Raw genomic sequence first — 20,415 nt, 5'->3', positions numbered from 1 at the left:
GATCCCTCTGCCCAGACAGCAAACAAATCATTTATTGATAAAGTCTAGTTCTCCCTTAATGAAGTGGGCTTAATATTTGATATTTCAGTAACTACTTAGTGCATTTATAATAGAGGAGATGGTAAGTAAGTGCAGCTTATGAATCAGAGAGATTCTCACAGACTTCCGCAAACAGACTTCCCTGATCTTGTGAAGAATTCAGTCACAGGAAGATTAATAGAAACAAGACAATCTTTCAAAAGAAGTCTTTTCAGCTTCTGGATAAGTTAAAGTGAGAATGGTATACTATATGCCTGAAAAAATACATCATTTCTTCCAAAAAATACATTTCTGCCTTCCTTGTTTCCATTTTAATAGTTCACCTCTCTTCACACTTTTAAATATCTGTGTTTTTCAAAATAAAATTGCTATTAAATCTAACACTGGGAGATTCAAACCAATAATTTTATTTCTATTTTAAAATGAGCTAAAAATATAGGCAAGTATTCTGAATTAATTTACGTGGGGGGGGGGGGCATTGGAGGGGTGGATCAGCCCTTTGATTTACATAGAAATGCTGCAATGTTAAGGTAATTGCCACTTGTTAGCTACAAACAAAACAATAATTAAAGGCTCTGTAAGAATTAAAAAGAAATCGGTCACTTGCAGCTATGTTGTATAAACAGAGTATCTTATTTATATTAAATAATCTGCCCTACTCCCAAGAGGATAAGGTGATACCAGTTGCCCAGCACACAAGAAAGACAACCACTGGGAATTATTACCAAGTTCTTCTGCCTCTCCCTGGCACCTTCCCCAAACATCCATTTCCTTAGGGAAGATGTCCAAGACGCAAACTCATTTGGAGAGTTTCCTTTTGTATTAAGATCACAGTCTCAAAAGGAAAAGTGACAATTGAAGAGAAAATCTGATAGCAAGAGCTTGGCACTGACTAGACAGATATACTCAGTGGAAAGCACTTGCTCACCCTGTTCTCTCAGAAACACAGCCTGCCCCCCACCCTCCGTGGTCATGGGGTGTCATGTGGAGTGTGGCGTTCCCAGCAGCTTGCCCATCTCATCGTTATTCTTGCTGGCCCAGATGTACAGTCGTTCAGTATATGGATTTGCTTATGTCTGCACGATAACAATGGGCAGCGAAGGTTAGTCGACAATTGATTCTTGATTGGAATAAATTTATAGAAAGCGTCTGGCAGGACCCAGAGGAAAACACTCATTTATCCTGCTGTGATGGTAAAGTGTGGAAACCTCCACTTATTCAGTTTGTGGTCCTTCAGTAGGAGATGGGCAGATTTCTTGCTTTGACTGACCCTTTCTCAATAACTGGTGAAAAATTATATTACATTGTCATTCTTTTTTTTTTTTAATTTTTTTTTTCAACGTTTATTTATTTTTGGGACAGAGAGAGACAGAGCATGAACGGGGGAGGGGCAGAGAGAGAGGGAGACACAGAATCGGAAACAGGCTCCAGGCTCTGAGCCATCCGCCCAGAGCCCGACGCGGGGCTCGAACTCACGGACCGCGAGATCGTGACCTGGCTGAAGTCGGACGCTTAACCGACTGCGCCACCCAGGCGCCCCATACATTGTCATTCTTATTGGAGGAACAAACTGCTACTTCAGGCAACTGTTTTTGGAACCCCTCAAATGCTTCAGAAGCTTTGATTTATATCAAGTAGTTCCCATTTAAGTCACTTGCCTATTATTTAAGAATGTCTAGTAGACATTACAAAACAACACTGTAAAATACACTTGTACTCTTAAATTAATATTTAACATGCCATAATTGGAACTTTTTGCCAAATTGGGTTAGCCTTCATCTATTTGTACCAAATGGTAAGAGTTTGCTCTACATTTTTAATAGAGTTGTTTCCCTTTGCTATTTGAAAGCTGTTAATCATTCCACTCACTTACCTGTGTCTCTAGAATATTCACATGGTTCAGTGGGCAGCAAATTGAATGTGCAAAGAAGTTATTTTGAAAGAAAGGGAAAGTTTTCATTATGGACTTATTTTTAGCACTCCTGCCTTCATCTCCACTTGGAACGTGTTCATCTCCAGCCTGAAGCTCCCTCCCTGAGTAGTGCCTGACACCCCTGGGGTAATGACTGGACTGAGTGTGAGACAGAAGTGACTGGGTTGGGGGTGGGGGGGGTGGTCAAGGCAGAAGGATCATCTGCAGTGTGACCCCAGCCCCGAATCCCTTATCCCAGGTCCTAACACTACTCTTTTGACAGCCCAGACTGTGGTCTGACAAGTGGCCACTAAGGTCAGCCACTCCAATGCCATCTCCTCTGGTTCCAGATAAGATTGAAGATGAGCTGGAGATGACCATGGTTTGCCATCGGCCTGAGGGACTGGAGCAGCTGGAGGCCCAGACCAATTTCACCAAGAGGGAGCTGCAAGTTCTTTATCGAGGCTTCAAAAATGTAAGGCCCACAGGGCATCTGAAGGCCCAGGCAGGATTTCCCATCTGGAGCAAAGCTCTTCCAAATGTCAACAGGGCCCATCAGAGAGTTTTCCATGTGTGTAGTTGTAAAAGGAAGGCCAATTCTATAAAGACATGAGAGCAAGATCACCTGGCTAGAAAGAAAGACTTCAGGCAAGAATGAGGCAATCTCCATAGATGGGAAACTGGCCAATAGCCCAGGAACTTCACAACATGGCAGGCACAACCTTGGAGAATTCACCTTGGCCCAGCTTCTAGCCTTAGTGTGACCCATTCACACTGTCAATATTGTCAGTGCCCCAGAACTGACGAGATTTAGGTCTGTGCTGAGCTCATAAAGACTGAAGTGTAAGCCTGAATGCCCATGTATTAATTTGCTGTATTATTTCATATATTAAACCTCATGACAGCCTTGTCAGAAGGTACTGTTAGCCCCATTTTACAGGTAAGGACATTGAGGATCAGACACTAATTCACCCAAAGTTGCAAAGCCTAGAAGAGGCTGAGCCAGGATCCAAACCCAGACCTTCCTAGGCCCAGATCCCAAGCTGTTTCTACCTCACAGTGCCAATTCTCTGATGATGTCTCATCATTTTGCAAGGCAGCTTCATTCTTAAGGCAGGGCTATCTCCCGGCCACTCACCTGGAGGCACAGAAGTGTACAGGTGTTTGCCCTGTCCCTGTTCATCAGGGATGATGAGGAATCCTAAACCCCAAGGCTGGACCCAGTCTCTTCCTTCGGGGCCAGGCAGCCCTCCCTCCCACTGACTCTCTCCCCTTCACGCAGGAGTGTCCCAGCGGTGTGGTCAATGAAGAAACATTCAAGCAGATCTACGCTCAGTTTTTCCCTCATGGAGGTGAGTCTGATCTTGAAAAGATCCTTCCCAACTCCTTCTCTGGTGAGCAGCCTTTCTTCCTCCAGGTTCATGTTTCTTGTTTTCTGTCTCCTCCTCAACAGCAGGGACAACTCAGAGTAAGATTCCCCTCCCTTATTACAAGATATGGAATTAGCTAAAGTTTTAGCAGAAAAGAGCTCTGAAATGGATTCTCCCCAAGAGAGGAGAAGAGATTAATAAAGCAATATCATAAAGTCTCATATCAGCTCTAGAAAGCAGGTACTGTATCATATCCGAGATGGACAACAACGTCTCAGAGAAGTTAGCAATTCACTCAAGATCAAGATCAAGATAACGCAGCCAGTAAGTAGCAGAGCAGGATTCTATCCCATAAGTGTCTGATGTAAAGCTCCGCCATGTTGGTTCCACCATTTTGCTACACACTCTCCATTCTTTTCCTTACAACAGCTGAGGGCAAGGTGAAACTTTGAAAAATAATTTCAATACCAGAGATTGTAGAAATAAATGAATCCAAAAAGATGTAGGGAACATAAAGCTGTGCATAGAAGTCCAGGTTAGTGAGTGTGCCAGGCCCACAGACACTCTGTTGCTGTGCCTGACTCCTGAAGGAAGTTGCTCTGCCTCCATGGGCCTAAGACATCAATGGCTCTTTCCCAAGGCTTCTATGAGTCACGTGCCACTTCACTGCCTGCCCCCAGGAGCTATCTCCTGCAGGATCCCTTCCCTGGGTCCTGATGAAATGGAGATCCAAGTGTCCCAAACATTTCTTGAGCTCTGTCTCTCATGGGCCTCTTTGGCACAGATGGGGCCCTCCTAAGTGTGGGACCCTGTACAGGGCCCCTCTGCAAGTTGGGGAGCAGCTTCACCCCATGAAGACCCCAGAACCACTGCTGTTGAATTCTGTTGAGCCACAGTTTATTGAGTTTTGACCATTTGGCAGGAATGGTGATGGTTAAGATGATGTGACTATGTGAAAAGTTTAACATAATTTTTCAAAAATTCCAAGAGATAGGTTTTGCTACATCCCTTTGTACAGAGACAGGAAAGAGGAGCTCAGAGAGGTTCTGCTAGATGCCTGTTCACACAGCTACATAGGGGGAGAGCTGCTAGCCAAGCCCAGGTCTGTCTGCTCCCTAGTGAGTACTCACTCCATGGCATTGCACATCACTCAGAAGGGCGCCTTCTTCCCACAGTTGCCACATCACTCACCCACCAAGAATTACCCATGTGAACCAGCAGGAGGGTCTTCCTCCGGGGATGGCTAGATGTAAGGGTGAGAGCTTGTCTTTGTCCTAAGAACTTTCCACCTAAAATCCAGGACAGCCACATGGGTCCCTGTTTACACAGTGGGCTTGCCCACACTGCCTTTCCTCCTTTCCATCACCCCAGCAGCACCCTCTTCTCTTCCTTATTGTTTCCAAGCATTCTCCCTTCCCTCTGTGAAGCCCTGGCTCCCGTCACCTGCCTTTCCTTCTGTGCCTTTCAGATGCCAGCATGTATGCCCATTACCTCTTCCACGCCTTCGACACCACCCAGACAGGCTCCGTGAAGTTCGAGGTATGCTTGTCTCAGAGTCCTGGGGTCCTCACCATCTCCTCTTCTAAACTGTGTGCTATTGATGGGACAGTTGGGTCCTCAGATGCTTCAGTCTGTCATCCATTTAACAAACATTTCCTGAAGATAGAGAAACAGCAGCTGCCCCACCCCTCTGGGAACTCAGGGCCTCAGAGGGACTAAGGAAAAGAGTGTAACAGCTCACGTTCACACCGAGCTTACCACGAGACAGACTCTGTACTAGTGCTTTGCATGTATTAACTCATTTAATCCTCATAGTAACCCACAAGGTAGTATTCTATTATTTATTACCAGTTTACAGAAGAGGACGGTGAGGCAAAGAGAGATTGAGTGTTTTTTCCCAGGTCAAACAGCTAGGAAGTGGTAACAGAGGGATTTGAACTCCGGTGGTAGACGATACTGCCTTTCTGAGGCTAACTGCAGCCGTGGGATAGGGCAGTGCCACAGGAGGCTGTGTTTACCTGTGTCTGGAAATGTCAGCACATACTTTCTTCCTCAAGGACGCTCTGTCCCCCCAAAATGGGGCAGGGTAGGGAATGGAAGGGGGGCACTTTCGCTGAGCTTGGCCATGTCCTTCAGGAGACAGAGGACATGGGAGATACCACTATATAAAAGCAGTCATAGAGTCTGACCCAAAGACAGAGCTTCCTCCCACCCCAAGGCTTGGTGGTTAATGTCATTAATGCCTCTTTCATTTGTCAGGACTTTGTAACTGCTCTGTCGATTTTACTGAGAGGAACCGTCCATGAGAAGCTAAGGTGGACATTTAATTTGTATGACATCAATAAAGATGGATACATAAACAAAGAGGTAAGTGAGCTGAGCCCAGGGTCACGAAGGAGGCGCAATGAAGGCATCTAATTAAACAGTAAACAGCCCCGTCTGGAGAATGAAACTGTCTGAATGAGGAGGGATCTGCCTTGGGGCTAACAGAGAGATTCCTGGTCACCTTTGACCTACCCCATTGCCCCACCCTGCCCTGCCCCCAAGTACTCAAGAAAGGATTAAGCAGATTCATTTATTGTCACTGGGTCACATGTATTCAGTGTACATTCCAAAGGGAATGCAAATGATTTTTGTGTAGAGTTACCCTTCCTAGGAGAACTCACATTTCATAGGTTAATAGTCACAAATTAAAGCTAAAAGTTGGAGGGGCGCCTGGGTGGCTCAGTCGGTTGAGCGTCCGACTTCGGCTCGGGTCATGATCTCATGGTTTGTGGGATCGAGCCCCGCATCAGGCTCTGTGCTGGCAGCTTGGATCCTGGAGCCTGTTTCAGATTCTGTGTTTCCCTTTCTCTCTGCCCCTCCCCAGCTCGCGCTCTGTCTCAAAAATAAACACTAAAAAAAAAAAAAAAAAGCTAAAAGTTGGAATGGTAGAATTGCAGACATCATCCAGAAGAGAGAAGGGAGATTGCAATAGGATCACACTGGCCACAATCTATTTTGCCTACTAATAAAACCACAGAAGGGGACGATGGCAAGTGCAGCCATCTCTTAACAAATCACAAATAATGTCTGAGTCTTCACTGCCTGACACTTTCAGAGCCACCTGTGGTGTCTAGCCAGTGAAATACCCACAGGTCTGTCTCAAAACTCACTTTGGTATCTACTGTATTTTGGTATCTCAGCTGAAGCTTGGACATAGCATCCTGTAACATCCCATTCCCTGAGCTTCTGCGTGCCAAGCCCAGTGCCTAGAGTAATAGCATCTCCAGGTCTCACCCCAGCCCTGCAAATTTCCCTCTGACATTCAGTCTTCATTCATTCAGTCGTGCATTTGCTCAACATATATTTGAGGGCTTATTAGGTGTTCTAGGTGCTGAAAATCAAGTGATGAATGATCCCCCACATGTGAAACCCTAATATCTACTAATAACAGATATGTTCAGTGGATTCCAAGAAATACATGTAATGGGATAACAGATGGCCGTTTAAGATCATACAAAAGTATTAAGATGTAAAAATTCATCTTTTAAAATCGTATGTTGGGGCGCCTGGGTGGCGCAGTCGGTTAAGTGTCCGACTTCAGCCAGGTCACGATCTCGTGGTCCAGGAGTTCGAGCCCCGCGTCGGGCTCTGGGCTGATGGCTCAGAGCCTGGAGCCTGTTTCCGATTCTGTGTCTCCCTCTCTCTCTGCCCCTCCCCCATTCATGCTCTGTCTCTCTCTGTCCCAAAAATAAATAAACGTTGAAAAAAAAATTAAAAAAAAAAATCGTATGTATAATATTATCTCAATTTTTCAAAGAATGTAATGCTTCTGTACATACTCAAATATGTGCTATGACAAAATATTCAAATACTACTTTACAAAATAGATAAAGAAAAGACCCTAAAATGGGACTTATAACACGGTTGTCAACCTTGGTTCAGCCATAATTCCATCACTTGCATAATCTCACTATCTCCAGCTCCCTCTTCCTTGTTTGTAGACCAGACAATATTGTTCCCATTTATACCCATCAGACCTCTCTTGATGGCAGAATTAATAAAGAACCCCTTAAAAGAAAAAGAAAGTGTGGATAAGCAGCTTCCTAGAAAAGATAGCTGGATCTTCCGCCTGACAATCATTTGGAGATAATCTCATCCAAATTATAGGCAATGAGAATCCTGAGACAGCAATCAAAATTGGTCTTAAATCCTTCCTCTTATAAAAGGTACTCAGGAAAGAAACCTATAACAATGCAGATATGAAGGACTTACAAAGCCTACATTTTAAAATAAACCCATGGGTAGAGACGTTTATTTCCCATTTCTGTTTCTTGGGAGGGTCTAAGACAATGACACCCCTCCAGCAATGAGGACACCTCGCACCCAGACCTTGGTGTCTGAATATCATTCTCCAGCTAAAGGAACCAGTCTCCTTCAAGAAGTGGGTGATTCCAGGACTAGGACCGAGAAAATGCAAGATGGGCCTGGAGTATCTTGTAGTGCTGGAATGTACTGGGGTGCTTGAAAAAAGAGAAATAGAGGGAAAGAAGGAAAGAAGGAAAAGAAAGAAAGAAAGAAAGAAAGAAAGAAAGAAAGAAAGAAAAAAAGAAAAAAAGAAAGAAGAAAAAGAGAGGAAGGAAGGAAGGAAGGAAGGAAGGAAGGAAGGAAGGAAAGAAGGAAGGAAGAAGTAGTGAGAGGGGGGAGAGAGGAAGGCTGGGACATGTCAAAAAGCTGCAGGAATAAGTCTGAAAGAGTTCCTAATCACCAAAACCAGAACAATTTGAGCAATATATCTAATAATGCTAGTGTTAGGGGTGCCGGAGTGGCTCAGTCAGTTGAGTGTCCCAACTCTGGTTGGCGCAGGTCACGATCCCAGAGTTGTGGGATCGAGCCCTGCATCAGGCTCTTCACTGAGCGTGGAGCCTGCTTCAGATTCTCTCTCTCTCTCTCTCTCTCTCTCTCTCTCTCTCTGCCCCTCTCCTCTGCTTGCACATACACTCTACCTCTAAAAAAAAAACAAAAAAGTTAGTATTAGATTATAAGGTATAAAATAAAGAACACATCCATGAGTCCCTACTAAATTATATATATATAATTATAGATTATATGTATTCAAATGTGTTCAAATAAATAATAAATATGTACTCAAATAAATAATTGAATTCATAGATAAATAGGGGATAAGGGACAATTCTTCCTTAAAGAAGAATTCTAATTAATAAATAAAGAAGGAATAAAGGAAATACAAAGTCAGCATTAGGCAAACACCACAGTAATCATTTTTGCAGGCAAGATCCACTGAAAGAAACTAAGATCAGGGGAGGAACTTGATAGGCACCCCCTTTAATCAAATGATCAAGGTTAACATCGCCATTAACACGATATATCAAGAACCACTTTGATAGGATGCACCAAGAAGGATATAATATCACTGATTTGGTATTCTTGTCAAAAATGCATAACTTCAACCTAATCATCAGAAAACCAGGAACTAACACGAGCAGAGACATTCTACAAAATAACTGATCAGCATAATAACTGACACTTCATATCAGAAGTGCCTTGCTCTTGAAAGACAATCAGAAACGGTCACAGGTTAGAGGAGACTAAGGGGACACAACAGTTAGATGGATGAGAGATCCTTAACCATAAAAAAGACACTAGGGGAAAATCTGTTGAGAGGTGAATAAGCTTGATAGTTTCCTTAATAGCACTGTAGCATTGTTGTAGAAATGTCAGTTTCCTGGGTCAGTTTCCTGTCAGTTTCCTTGTGCTGTGGTTTTGCAAATTAAAATTAGGAGAACCTGGGTCAAAGGTATAGGTGCATGCTCTGTTCTATTCCTACAGCTTTTGTATAAGTCTAAAAGTATTAATAGGTTAAAAACAAATACAAAATAGGTTAAAACCAAATTAATAGGTTAAAAACAAATACAAACACCCGGAATGAGGAGTAGCAGACAAGGACCCCAAGATAGAGTCTGTCCCCTGGGTCTCCGTAGACACTATTTCAAATATCTCAAAGACAAGGCTGCCTTCCTGCACCCTATTTCCTGCATTTGGAGGAGGGGCCATGGAATACCACGCCTGGTCAGCGTGATCAGAACATCACAGACCCACTCACCAGTTACTGGGCTCCCAGCCCATGCAGAGACCTTAGCAATGAAGGAGCAAGCATGTCCTCACGAGTTCACGGTCTTGAGGAAACAAATCTATAAACTAATAATAAGAACAATTTAACTATTTTAATAAATATTTAATGATCACTTATTCTGTATCCAGAAGCATTGAAAGATTAGAAAGAAAACATGATAGCATTTGTAACATCTATCAGACCCCATCAAACAAGAATGACTTTGTAGAAAGAGGTCTTTTGGTTACAAATATAAAAAATCATCAAAATAGGGGCGCCTGGGTGGCTCAGTCAGTTAAGCATCCAACTCTTGGTTTCAGGTCAGGTCACGATCTCACAGTTTGTGAGTTCAAACCCTACATCGGCTCTGTACTGACAGTGTGAAGCCTGCTTGGGATTCTCTCTCCCTCTCTCTCTGCCCCTCCCCCACTCTTTCATGCTCTCTCTCAAAATAAGGAAATAAACTTTTTTAAAAATCATCAAAATAACTCAGCTTAAGCTGAGAGATTTCCTATAAAGATACAGTTAGTCTGATGGAACTTGTGTAAACTCTATTGAAACTAGAAGGTTGTTAGTCTCCCTCTCTCTCTCCACCCCCCTTTTGTCCCCTCTGTTTCCTCACCCTCCTCCAGCATTGCTGAGATCAAGATGGCCACACTCCTCTGCAAGAATGACAGATTCAAGTTGCTAGCAACAGAAGGGTGGGGAGGTGCAAGAGGAGGTTTTAGCCTATAGAGTAAGGGTTCTGAGACACTGCCTCTCTGCGGCTTCTTGAGTCCTTGTTACTGTTTCTGTCTTCTTCAACTGTTTTTCTCAGAAAGCCTGAGTGTATGTGAGTATACAGTATGTATGTGTGAGTATATGTGAGTGTGAGTGAGAGTGTGAGTGTGTGTGTGTGTGTGTGTGTGTGTGTGTGTGTGTGTGCGGGTGTGCATGTATGTGCTCATGGGAACAGGTGTCTGTTTCTCCCCCCATCCCCACCTCCCTTCTCCTTTCTCTACTCCTTACTCTCCTCTCCTCTCTTTCTCCCTGCATTTTTCTCTTCTTTACTTTCTTTGTATTCGCTCCCTTCTCCTCTTCACAGAACTTCTACTCTTCTGCACAAGTTTTTGATGTCTGTTTTCACTCAACCTCAGCTAAAACCTGGAAATGGCTTGCCTGTGGCACTAACTCTGGCCCCAACGCCACTTGACTTTCGAGTCCCAGGGTTCTATCACTCCTGATTACAGTTTCTGTGCCTCATCACCTAAACTTCTCCAGGGAGAAAAACAGAGTAGCCCAGCTTTAGTCAGACGTCCACCTTTGTTCCAAATTAGCAGTGGTCACAGAGACAGGTCACCCAGTACAAACACAGACACCCAGGCCAACCATTCAAGGGAATTGTGGAGTAGGGAGAGGGTCTTCCAAAAATGGAGTGTGGGCCGATCAGTACACAAACATGTTCACCCCAACCCCCCATATAACCCCTCACCGAGGATAATGCTTAAGAAAAGGTAACCTATCCAAGAGCTTCTGAAGGCAAAGAGAATGTCCCACTGCCTCCTCTCAGAATATAGCCCCTCAGCCCTTCTCATCAGCTGAAGAGAGTCCTTTTAATCACTTTCAATCACAAGGGGGACAAGGAGCCCCAAAGTGTCACATAAAAAGAGCCTGACCTCATGTTCTCACACTGTGCTTCCATATCCTCCAGGAGATGATGGACATTGTCAAAGCCATCTATGACATGATGGGGAAATACACATATCCCGTGCTCAGAGAAGACACTCCAAGGCAGCACGTGGATGTCTTCTTCCAGGTAAGTGCACACACATCGTGCGTGAGCTTTAAGCCCAACTTAGACCAGCCAACCCACAAGCCTCTGAGCAAGTGGTGTGTGTCCTACTCTGTCCTATGCATTGTAGAAAACAGAAAAGAATTACAAAATGCGTCGTCCTCAAGTAATAGATGATCTCATTAAGCAAGCAAGTATATACTAGACAATGGAACAGGGAAGTGTATTATGAAATAGAAATGCTACAGTACAGCTTCTACATTCCATACAAATTCTTGGTGGAGCAGAGTAACCAGAGAAGACGTCATTAAACACATTTGTGTAAGTGTTAAGCATTTATGCCTGGGGAGTAATGGGAGATAAGATTGGAAACGAGGAGGGGCTGGAGTGTGAGGTCTTGCATTGAAGAGTTCAGTCTTGCTTGGGTGACTATAGTTATTCCATGAGTGGAAGAGTAGCATGACCACAGTGGTGTTTTTATAAGAAAGTAAGCGAGTGGTAGAGTATTGAAGAATGTCCCAGCTCATTCTAGTCTAATCCTCTCACTTCGCAGATGGGGAAAGCAGAGACTCAGAGAGGCTTAAAGACTCACTCGAGGTCACACAGTAAGTGACAGAGACAGAAGTCGAACCTCTCACATGCAGTGTTCTCTCTGCCAGGTGGACAGGCTGGGGGAGAGTCTGGGGAACACACGTTAGGGTATCAGCAGAATAATCTGGTGATGAGGCAATGAGAGTCTGGAACAAGTCTCTCAATTTTAAGGAAGCTTATGGGGCTCAAAATGCTGTAACCAGGGAGTTGGGTGGGATTGTCTGGCCAGTGAAAGACCACCCGAATTCTCGGGGCAAAGGTGGTTAACAAAGAGCAAGTTCTGGAATGCAGATTACCAGGTTCGTTAAAGTGCTTCCTGTTGTGTCTTCCAGAAAATGGACAAAAATAAAGATGGCATCGTGACTTTAGACGAATTTCTTGAATCCTGTCAGGAGGTAAGGAGAGACCTCAGAGCACAAAACATACTAGATCCAGGAAAGAAAATCTGAGGCCTGGGGCCCTGCAGAAGGGAGAGCTGAGATACCCTCTCTACCTCAGGTAGAATTCCATTCCATCCCCTCCTAGAGCTGGGCTGTGGTTGGTCTTGGCTAAACACAGGCTGAGCCAGACAGCCTGAGAAGGATTGTGGGGGGGATGTGAAAGGCCAAGGGGCTCTCTGTGAAACCATAGGCTTCTCAAGTGGACAACACTCTGCTTTTTCAACAGGCTTCCAGCTCAGTGACCCACTCCTCAGACTTCGAGGGGGTAGCTGGGAAAAAAATCTAAAGCTGTAATTCTCAAGCCATGGTGTGCCCCCAAATTGCCCAGATGATTCTGAAAATGAACACTAGATTGGGGGCGAGGCTCTAGAAATCTTTGTTTTAACACAAATGTCCTGGGGATCAACGCTGCTAAGACTTTACTGTGCAAACCAACCTCCTTGAGGATCTCCTTAAAATGCAGATTCTAATTCAGTAGGTCTGGAGCAGGGCTCGAGGCACTGCTTTTCTAACACTCACTCAGTTGATCCTGATCCTGTGGGTCCTTGGAAGACATTTTCATTCTGCAAAAGGATAGACTAGCCCAGAGCCTCTGCCAGCAATTGAACTAGAAACAGTTGCTTTTATCTACTTTAGAAAAATGCATTTCTATCCCCCATTTATTTCAGAAAAGTACAGTTACTCTGAGCTCACCCAGTAAGAACTGCAGATACACAAAGCAGAGGAGAAGTTATCAATACATACTGAGCACCTACCAAGTTTCAGGTATTTTGCATAAACCTCACAACCATCCTGAGAGGTGGTGGCGCTATACGAGCTTAGCATTGGTCGTGATATTCAAAATGTTTTATAATGAGAGTGGACTGAGAACTAACCACTCTTAACTGACCTTGACCTCATGGTCAAGGAGCTGTGCCCTAGAGGGATCCTTCTAAGCTTGCCGACCCACTAGCTGATGGAACTTTGGGTGCTCCAGCAGTCCTGTGCCAGTTACCAGATAGCCAGAGGCACAGATGCTGGATGGAAGGCTCACTTACCAACAAGGATAGAAATATTTCAACATGTTAATCATCATGAACTGGGTGCACAGTAGTATTGATCATACACATTTTAAAGAAGAGAAAACTGAGACATTGCAAAGTTGAGAGATGTGGCTAAGGCCCAGTAGGTGACAGAGATGGAACTTGAACTCCATCATTCTGTTTTTTTTTTTTTTTTGTTAATGTTTATTTATTATTTTGAGAGGGAGAGAGAGACAGAGTGCGAGCAGGGGAGGGGCAGAGAGAGAGAGGGAGACACAGAATCCAAAGCAGGCTCCAGGCTCTGAGCTGTCAGCGCAGGGCCCCCTGTGGGGCTCAAACCCATGAACTCTGAGGTCATGACCTGAGCCAAAGTCAGATGCTTAACCGACTGAGCCACCCAGGATCCCCTTGAACTTCATTCTAATTTTAAATCCTATGCCCTATTTAAGTGTGCTTTTTTGACTTTGCTTAACAGGTGAGTGAAATTTTCAAATTTGTTTAGTTTCTCACATTAGCAACCTCTATTGCTCTCCATTAATTCACTCATTTCTTGCTCACCACCCACCCATAGATATATATGGTGATGGATGCTACTCTAACATAAAGAAACTGAGGCACAAAGGGAGTAAGGTCACCCAGCTAGTAAATGACAGATCCACGATTTGAATTTAGACAGCCTGACTCCATAGACTTCTTTTAAAAGTTCTAGAAACTTTTAGGGGCACCTGAGTGGTTTGGTGAGTTAAGCGTCCAGCTTTTGATTTTGGCTCAAGTCATGATCTCTCCATTTGTGAGTTTGAGTCTCACATTAGGCTCTGTACTGACAGTGCAGAGAAAGGGATTCTTTCTCCTTCTCTCTCTGCCCCTTCCCTGCTCATGCTCTCTCTCTCAAAATAAATAAATAAACTTAAAAAAAAAAGGTATAGCAACTTTTAAAAGATTTCAGACACCCAGAATCAACTTTTCTCTTTGTTGATTTTTTTCTATTATAGGTATGCTTTCTACTTTATCATTTGTGCTGTAAATTATTTTCTTCCTTCTGTTTCATTTTAATTTAATTTTTAGGTTTTCTTTCTAGCTTTTTGAGATGGAGATTTAGATCATTTATTTTCAACCATTCTTTTCTAATACGTGCATACAGAGGGATAAAATTTCTTTTAACTACTGCTTTAGATCCCATAGATTATAATGTGTCATATTTTCATTATATTTTAATTCAAAATATTTTCTTCTCTGACCCACGGACTTAGAAGTATGTTGTTTAATAGCCAAACATGTTCTACATTTAATACTTATTTCCTAGGGAATATACAATAGAAAAATGTAAATGTAAAATACAGAACATATAATAGAGACATGCAAAAAGAAAATCAATAAAACCAAAATTTGCCTCTTTGAAAAAATAAATAAAACTGATAAATGCTTAGCAAGATTGATTCAAACAAAAAAGAAAGAACACTCAAGCTATCAATATCAGGAATGGAAAGGGTAACAACACTACAGGTTTTACAGACATCGTAAAGATAAAAGTCAGTTATTCAATAAATTTGGCAACATACAAAGTCTACAAACTCCTTACAAATATAATTTATCAAAACTAACACCAAAAGAAATAGAAAATCTGAATAGTCCTATGTGTGTCAAAGAAATTGAATCCTTAATTTAAAACTTTCCCATAGGGGCGCCTGAGTGGCTTAGTCAGTTAAGCAGCTGACTTAGGCTCAGGTCATGATCTCACGGTTTGTGAGTTCGAGTCCCATGTCAGGCTCTGTGCTGACAGCTCAGAGCCTAGAGCCTGATTCAGATTCTGTGTCTCCCTCTCTCTCTGCTCTTCCTTCTCTCTCTCTCTCTCTCTCTCTCTCTCTCTCTCTCTCCCTCTTTCTCTCAAAATTAAATAAACATTAAAAAATGCTTTAAAAAAATAAATAAAACTTTCCCATAAAGAAAATGGCAAACACAGATGTCTTACCTGGTAAATTCTTTCAAACTCTTTCTAAGGAAGAAAGGATGTTAATGTCATACAAATTCAGTGAATAGAGAAAGAAGAAAAAATTCTCAACTTGATTTATGAGGCTATTATAACCCTAATAAGAAAACATGACAAAGCTGTTACAAAGTGAGAAAATTTTCAGGCTAATATATTCCCTCTGGACACAGGTACAAAAAATCAAATCCTGTAATATGTTAAAAAAAAAAAAGAATAAATAGGGTTTATTACAGGAATGCTAGATTGGTTTAACATTCAAGAATTCATCAATATAATTAATGACATAATAGAATTTTTAAAATGCAATCACCTCAGTAGATGGAGAAAAATCATTTGATAAAATGCAGTTGCCCAGAGCTTCTAAAAAGAAGCAATACTCACTGTTTCACTGGATAATTTATTTCTTACAAATTTCTTAAGGCCAGAGAAGGTGCTTCTTGCCTTGAGTTGCTTACTTTCTGGGCCCCCACCCCTGTTTCTCATTCCCTTGCAGAGTTCTTTCTGCACGAGAAACCCATGCTGGAGACTTGCTCACCGTAACAGAACTTCTCAGGGAAAATCCTCGGAGAGTTCTAACTGTCCTCTTTTCCCCTTCCTCCCTTCCCAGGATGACAACATCATGAGGTCCCTCCAGCTATTCCAAAATGTCATGTAACTGTGAACCCAGCCATCTGGCTCTCAGAGACGTTGTACTGAACAACCACTTCTTAACACCTTGCTCTGCCCTCGTTCTGATTTTACACACCGACTCTTGGGACAGAAACACCTTTTGCATTTTGAAAGAATTCTCCACTGGAGACTTTCTATGGAACCCAGCATCATATGGCTCAGTCTCTGATGGCCAGCTCTTCCTTCTGCGTCTTCTTGAGAGAGACAAGATGAAATTGGGTTTGTTTTGGAAGCATGCTCATTTCTTCACACTGCTGCCCTATGGAAGGTCCCTCTGCTTGAGCTTACAGTAGTGCACACTTTTTTGCTTGCGTGCCCCAGCCCACTGCCTCCAGCAGATCTTGATGCATCTGGAAGCAAGATGACCTGAGCCAAATGCACACCATCCTCTGATGGCCTCCCAAACCGACGTGCCTGTTTCCCTTCTTTTGGTGGGAAGAACGAGCATTACACAGAACAGTATGAATCCGTATATGACTAGATTGGGAGAGCCAGCACCTAACATATGTAGGCTAGAACTGAATTCTTAAGCATGGCATTGTCTGGTGACACAAATTGCCCACATCCTTTGTTTCCAGAGGAAAGAACCAATAATTCTCTCTCACATTGGCATCTGTGCTGGTAATGCAAGTCCCTTAATGTGCCCAGGAAGAGAGCCAATGCCCAGTGGTCCATGCCCTCACTCCATCTCCTGCTAGAGCCCAGCACTGCATGCCCCTCCCAGAAAGCCCAGAATGCCTGAAAATTGCTGTAATTTTATACCATGTTCTAATCAATAAACAGAACTATTTCTTACACTCTTAATCTTCATTTCTTTCATGACTCCATTGGACAGGAGAGGTAAGCTGTGAGAAGGGAAGGCTAGTCCATTCATTCGCATCCAGGTATTAGTACTTGCTTTGTGCCAGGCCCAGTGCCACTCAGGGCGCCATCCTCCCCTGACCCCAAGCAAATATCCCACTTAAAAGCAAATACCGTGACTAGAAGCAAATACCTCTTTGAGATGACATGCTTCACAACACCTTCCTTCACAACACTCTCAAGACCCTCTGGTGTAGAAAGTCTGGCGTCTCATGTGGTACAGCTGGGGATACAGAGATGAAGAGGTGGCCAGAACTGCCTGCTGAGGGGCTTGGAGTCCAAGGGTTGTTCAAGTGGCTTCAGCCTATCAGCAACAAATTATTACTTATGTTGGACACCATGTCTTAGATTCCCCATTTGACATCACTTTAAAAAGATTTAGAGCTAACCATGGCATTCTTGGAAGGAAAGCAATTTGCTGAACCTCTAGTATGTGCCAGGTGCTGACTAGGGGCTCACATACGTTACCTCATTTCATGCTCATGTAGAGCATTCTGGGAGATAGAGTCTTCATTTTACTGGTTTGGACACTGAAACTCAGAGGTAAAGGGACCTACCTAGGGTAGCACAGCTCCATAGAGATTAAACTCTTCCCACTCTGTAATAGAGCCTTCCTGCTAGGGAAACTGGCTCCCTGCAAGGAACTGAAGGTACCACACAAATGCCTCTTTCATCTGGAGTCCGTTCAAAGAGGCATGGGTATTCTTTGAATCCAAATAGCAGATGAAGAAACGGATACGGTAAAGGGGAGAAAGCCTTTAGGTGCCCATGGATCACCAGCGAGAGCAGGCCACCACATGTCATACGTGCATGACATACTCCCAATATGATTGCCATTGGCTCCTGCCACTCATGGCTGGAAATTGTAGAAGATGCAGCTCTGTTTCTCCAGGTTTCCTGGGTGCTTCTATGGGGTCATCGAGGGCTGCTAGACATGTGGCCAGCCCCTAGCCAGGCATACATACACTTAGGCCCAAGCAGAGGACCTGTACTTGTTGGCCCTACCCATGAGGGGTCCGAACCTGCATCATGAGGCTATACAATGTCTAGGCCCTGGTTCTCCACTTTGGCTAAACATCACAATCACCTGGGGAACTTTGAAAAATGCCAGGGGCCAGGCACCACCTCAGACCAATTAAAGTAGAATCTCTACAGGTGAGGCCTAGGCATCTGGATTCTTTAGAATCTGCTCAGGTGATTGCAATGTGTATCCAGAGCTAAGATGGGGAACTGACCAAATTCAATGCTAAGAATGGAGCACATGATCTGAGCCATCCCCCTAGCCATAATGATTGGCGCAGGGATTGGCTCGATACCTAAGCCAGTCCAAAACAGCATGAATCACAAGATTTGTGCTGGGAACAAGAGGCAAAGATGGTCTCTCTTCTACTGGGCATACATGAGATTGCATGCACTCTTAGGACATTTTGGTAGTGATTTAGGAGTTCTGAGGGATTATCCAATAACCAAGGAGCAGATAAACCAGAATCACAGAAAGCAAGGCAGAGATGTTTAAACAAAGCAAAACACACCAGAAAACTGAAACCTTGATTAGATCACTGAGCTGCTGGATCAAGCTGGACCTGAAGCTAGGGACACCTCTGATCTTTTCAGATGCCTGTGTTTGATGCCTATATAAGATCTAAGCCAGTTTATCTTTACTCTGGCTGCATATCAGAATCACTTGGGGAGCAGAGAAGGAGAAGTTTTTAAAGTGCTAAAGGCAGGGGACCTTGTCCCAGATTAACTGAATAAGAACCTCTACAGGTAGAGCCCTGAGCATCACTCTGCTTTAAAAGCTCTCCAGGTGATTCCAGTGTATACCTAGGGCCAAAAGCCCATGCGATAGAAGAGTGGAAGGGCTGGTATTCTTCTCTCTGTGCTGGCCAGAGCACAAGAAACACAATTCAGTCCTGAGCACCAAACTCCAAGAGGAAAATCAGCATCTGGAGATATTCAGAAACAAAACGGGCTATTGGAGAAACAAAGTTCTCTGCTTGGAACACCCAGCTCCAACTTGTCCTTCTGGAGGGATCCTACTCCTCCTGAATCGTCTAACAAATTGCCACCATTTGCCAGCAATTGTGCCTGTAGCAGGTACTGTGGCTGTCTTACCCAGACACCCTTGACACTCACCATTACCTCACAGTTGGATTCAAATGTGCCACCTGGAAATGCTTGTGACTTTTGTTTATAACTGTGACTGTCACAAATAGACCCTGACCAGGACGTCTGCACTCTGCCTATGAGCAGGGCAGGCCAGAAGAACCAGGTAGCTAACACCTCCCTGGAGCAACCCTTAACCAATGGCTGACAAGAGTTGGTGTATAAATACCCCACACCCATCTCCTTTCCATAGGAAGTACTCCAGGGTGACTTCTATACTGTCTCCCAGACTTCCCCAGTAGCATTGAGCCCTAATAGCCCACAGCAATAATGTGCTCAACAGTGGACCCCTTACTGAACCTCCTTCCGTCCCCTCTCTCATTCCCTATACTTCCCTACCATTGCTTCCTTGGATCCCCTCCCAGATCAACTACTGAACCCCTCATCCATGTGTCAGTGTTGGCTTCTAACCTAAAATGACGAATAAAGCTAACCTAAAGTGATGAACAGGACAGATAAGTGACCTGCTCTTATGAATCTTGTATCTCACAGGAGTAAATAGACAATAGATCATATGTTTTCAGTAAAGTGACATGAAGAGAATACAAGTATGACACGGTAGAGAGTGACTGGGGTGGCAAGGGAGGCTATTCCAGACAGGGTGGGGAGGGAAGGCTCCTTTGAGTGGAGTTTGATGTGGTCTTGGGTGGACCAGGGGTGGGAAGGATAACCAAGCAGTTACAGAAAATCTGGGCCTAAGCTTGCTATCTTTTCTTGCTCAGGCATTCAAGAGGATATCCCTTGTTCCAATAAGGAAATCATGTCTGGAAATATAGAATCTCACCACAACCCGCCCTATGGTTCTCTAACATCATATTTCTGAGCAAATCCTCTGAGCAGAGGCCAGTGAGGCCACTTGGAGAGGCTCCTAGGAGAAAGTGTAGATGAGACTGATGGCCACTGTTCGGTGCCAGGTTGTCTATGGATGATATCTTACTTGAATCTCACAACAACTCTGTGAGATAGGTATTCTAGGCACCTGCTTTTCAGACGAAGAAATGATGCCCAAGACACAGAGGGACCTCTCCACATGGCTGAAAATGGGCTTAAAGAATTCCATGCTCCAAAATGTATGCCCAGCTCCATTTCTCAGAAAGCATGAAGACCACTCCCCACCTATTCCTAAAACTAGCTCTAATGATATACAAACACCAGAAGGTGTTGGAAAGCAGCTGCCATGAATCCATTAGTAAAAAGCAATGAAAACAAGTCCATGAATTCAAGCCAAATTACTCTTCCTCTATAGGGAATAATGCCAAGGACATGTGCAAAGATGCCCATATGGTTTCTCAGAAGAGCTGAAATTAGCATGTCCCTGCACATCAAAATAAAGCCCAATCTAAGTCCCAGACCTCCACAAGCTCTGTACTCCAGTCCAGTGACTGCCTGGAGACCAAAAAAATCCAGATCTTGAAGATCAGGGAGAAACCTTAGGGCAGCCAGCCCCACTGAGTGGACTTTCAAGGACCCAT

At 43.8% G+C, this 20,415-nt stretch overlaps 1 protein-coding gene across 4 annotated transcripts in view; it reads left to right on the top strand.

Annotated features, from left to right (window-relative positions):
* Positions 1-16,713, top strand: part of KCNIP1 (potassium voltage-gated channel interacting protein 1) — a 345,736-nt gene extending 329,023 nt beyond the window's left edge. For all 4 annotated transcript variants that reach the window (XM_043596102.1, XM_043596098.1, XM_043596108.1 and 1 more), the window contains 7 exons: positions 2,302-2,426; positions 3,234-3,303; positions 4,790-4,860; positions 5,581-5,688; positions 11,127-11,231; positions 12,131-12,193; positions 15,855-16,713. In XM_043596102.1, coding sequence (XP_043452037.1) covers positions 2,302-2,426; positions 3,234-3,303; positions 4,790-4,860; positions 5,581-5,688; positions 11,127-11,231; positions 12,131-12,193; positions 15,855-15,902 — 590 coding nt within the window. In that variant the 3' untranslated portion in view covers positions 15,903-16,713. The remainder of the gene's footprint in view (positions 1-2,301; positions 2,427-3,233; positions 3,304-4,789; positions 4,861-5,580; positions 5,689-11,126; positions 11,232-12,130; positions 12,194-15,854) is intronic.
* Positions 16,714-20,415: the final 3,702 nt, after the last annotated feature.

Source organism: Prionailurus bengalensis, chromosome A1 (genome assembly GCF_016509475.1).
Source record: "Prionailurus bengalensis isolate Pbe53 chromosome A1, Fcat_Pben_1.1_paternal_pri, whole genome shotgun sequence".
NCBI lineage: Eukaryota > Metazoa > Chordata > Mammalia > Carnivora > Felidae > Prionailurus > Prionailurus bengalensis.
Note: the sequence above shows the minus strand (reverse complement) of the source record. Positions and strands in the feature narration are given on the sequence as shown.